This window comes from Chaetura pelagica, unplaced genomic scaffold (assembly GCF_000747805.2).
Source record: "Chaetura pelagica isolate M959 unplaced genomic scaffold, ChaPel_1.0 scaffold576, whole genome shotgun sequence".
Classification (NCBI taxonomy): domain Eukaryota; kingdom Metazoa; phylum Chordata; class Aves; order Apodiformes; family Apodidae; genus Chaetura; species Chaetura pelagica.
This window is the reverse complement of record NW_009953524.1, coordinates 193,812-195,372: the sequence shown is the minus strand read 5'-3', so window position 1 is coordinate 195,372 and position 1,561 is coordinate 193,812. Positions and strand designations below refer to the sequence as shown.

General features: G+C 60.0%; 2 protein-coding genes across 2 annotated transcripts in view; both read right to left on the bottom strand.

The window, feature by feature from the left end:
• The window catches only part of THOC5 (THO complex 5), a 13,303-nt gene extending 11,872 nt beyond the window's left edge, over window positions 1-1,431 (bottom strand). Inside the window, exons 1-3 of the mRNA XM_009999482.1 lie at window positions 1,336-1,431; window positions 629-772; window positions 3-42 (exon numbers count right to left, since the gene is read on the bottom strand). Coding sequence (XP_009997784.1) covers window positions 3-42; window positions 629-772; window positions 1,336-1,431 — 280 coding nt within the window. The remainder of the gene's footprint in view (window positions 1-2; window positions 43-628; window positions 773-1,335) is intronic.
• A 38-nt stretch (window positions 1,432-1,469) lies between these two features.
• The window catches only part of NIPSNAP1 (nipsnap homolog 1 (C. elegans)), a 2,836-nt gene continuing 2,744 nt past the window's right edge, over window positions 1,470-1,561 (bottom strand). The window contains exon 5 of the mRNA XM_009999486.1: window positions 1,470-1,483. Within this exon, the coding sequence (XP_009997788.1) occupies window positions 1,470-1,483 (14 nt within the window). The remainder of the gene's footprint in view (window positions 1,484-1,561) is intronic.

The window sequence follows — 1,561 nt, the reverse complement described above, 5'->3', positions numbered from 1 at the left end:
TGGGCCTGAGCTCGGGATCCGCCTCTCGTCGATCTCAGCTGCCTGAGAGGGGCGGGGAACAGGAGAGAGGGCGGGGAACAGGAGAGAGGGGCGGGGAACAGGAGAGAGGTGCCTCTCACCACAAAGACCCTTTGCTGCAGGCACTTAATGCCAGTCCTGTCACCAAGGGGGCCCAGCGCTGTGCTAAGGAGGCAGGACTAATGTCATCAGAGCTTCTAAGGAAGGAAATATCCTGCTGGAAATAACCTGGGGGGGGGTTGGGGAGCTGAATCTGGCGCCTGGAGTGCCCACCCTGCCATGCAGGACTGCACGAGTGGTGGCAGCACAACCCTCCTTCCCCGCTGAACCTTTGTGGCACCCTGAGAGCCCAGCCACAATTCCCCACCCCAGGAGCCCCCAAACCATTAGGAGCCCAGAAAGAGGTTCAGAAGAACTTGGACTGTGTAAGGTCTGCTTGGTCAAGACCAAAAGTCTCAGCTAAGCCAGTTTTTACTTCACTTAAGGGAGGCTGTTCCACCTCCCTGACTCCCCAGCAACGAGCGCGATGTTCGCTCCCGTCCCGCTCGGATCAACGGGAAAGCATCCAAGAGCAGAACATGCCAGACCAAGCCCTGAGGCTCCTCCTTACGTTGTCCTTGATGCCCCGGCTCTTCAGCTCCTGGATTTCTGCCATCAGCCTCTGGAGCTCCTGGCAAGTGTCTCTGTAGAGCTCGTAGTCTTTGATGGGGTCTCGTACATCCACCTCGCCCTCCTCGCTGTAGTACCGCCCGTCCTGCCGGGGCAGAGGGCACAGCTGCAGCTCCTGCCTCCCACTCCCCTGGGAAAGGATCCAGGGGGTCTCTATCCCTGCTTCTGCCCGTTATCCCACACCCCAGGAGACTTTACACACGGGGAGAAATTCTCAATTTTGGATGCAAACAGCCCTGGGGTTCAAAAAGCCTGGGAATTTCAGGCTGCCTCGTAGATGGTTGTGGTACCTGTCCTGCACCAGCCCCATCCAAGGACAAATTAATCCAAGGATAAGCACATCCTGCACCAGGATAAACCCCTCTGGTTGAATCCAGGTGACCCTGCTGCTTGTGGCAGTGTTTTGAGGCCACCAGCAAGACCCTGAGAGACCTTTCAACCCCATCCTCCCTCTCCCCGTGTCCCCAGCGGAGTGTTCACCTCCCGGAGCTCCACGTTTGCTGAGGGAGCTGGAGGCAGCTGCAGAAACCCAGAGGGGAATTCCCGAGGTGTTGGGAGCTGGCTGGGCTCTGGGGGAAGAGTCCCCCAGCTTCCCATAGAGCTGAGGAAGGAGCAGGGGTGGGCAGAGCCCCAGGGAAGGGGTCCCACCTGGTCGGCATCGCCCTTGCCCCGCTTGCCCTCCTGCGGGGCCCCGTCCGTGCGGATCACTTTGGGTTTCCTCTTCTTGCTGGACTCTGAGGACATGGTGCTGCCACCCACGGCCTGGGGAACAGGAGGCAAAGTCATCGTGCCAAAGCTGCCTGGGATTTGGGCAATCCCAGTCTCCCAGCCCAGAGGGCCCCCGCACATCCTGCCCACCCCAGAGCCCCCTCCC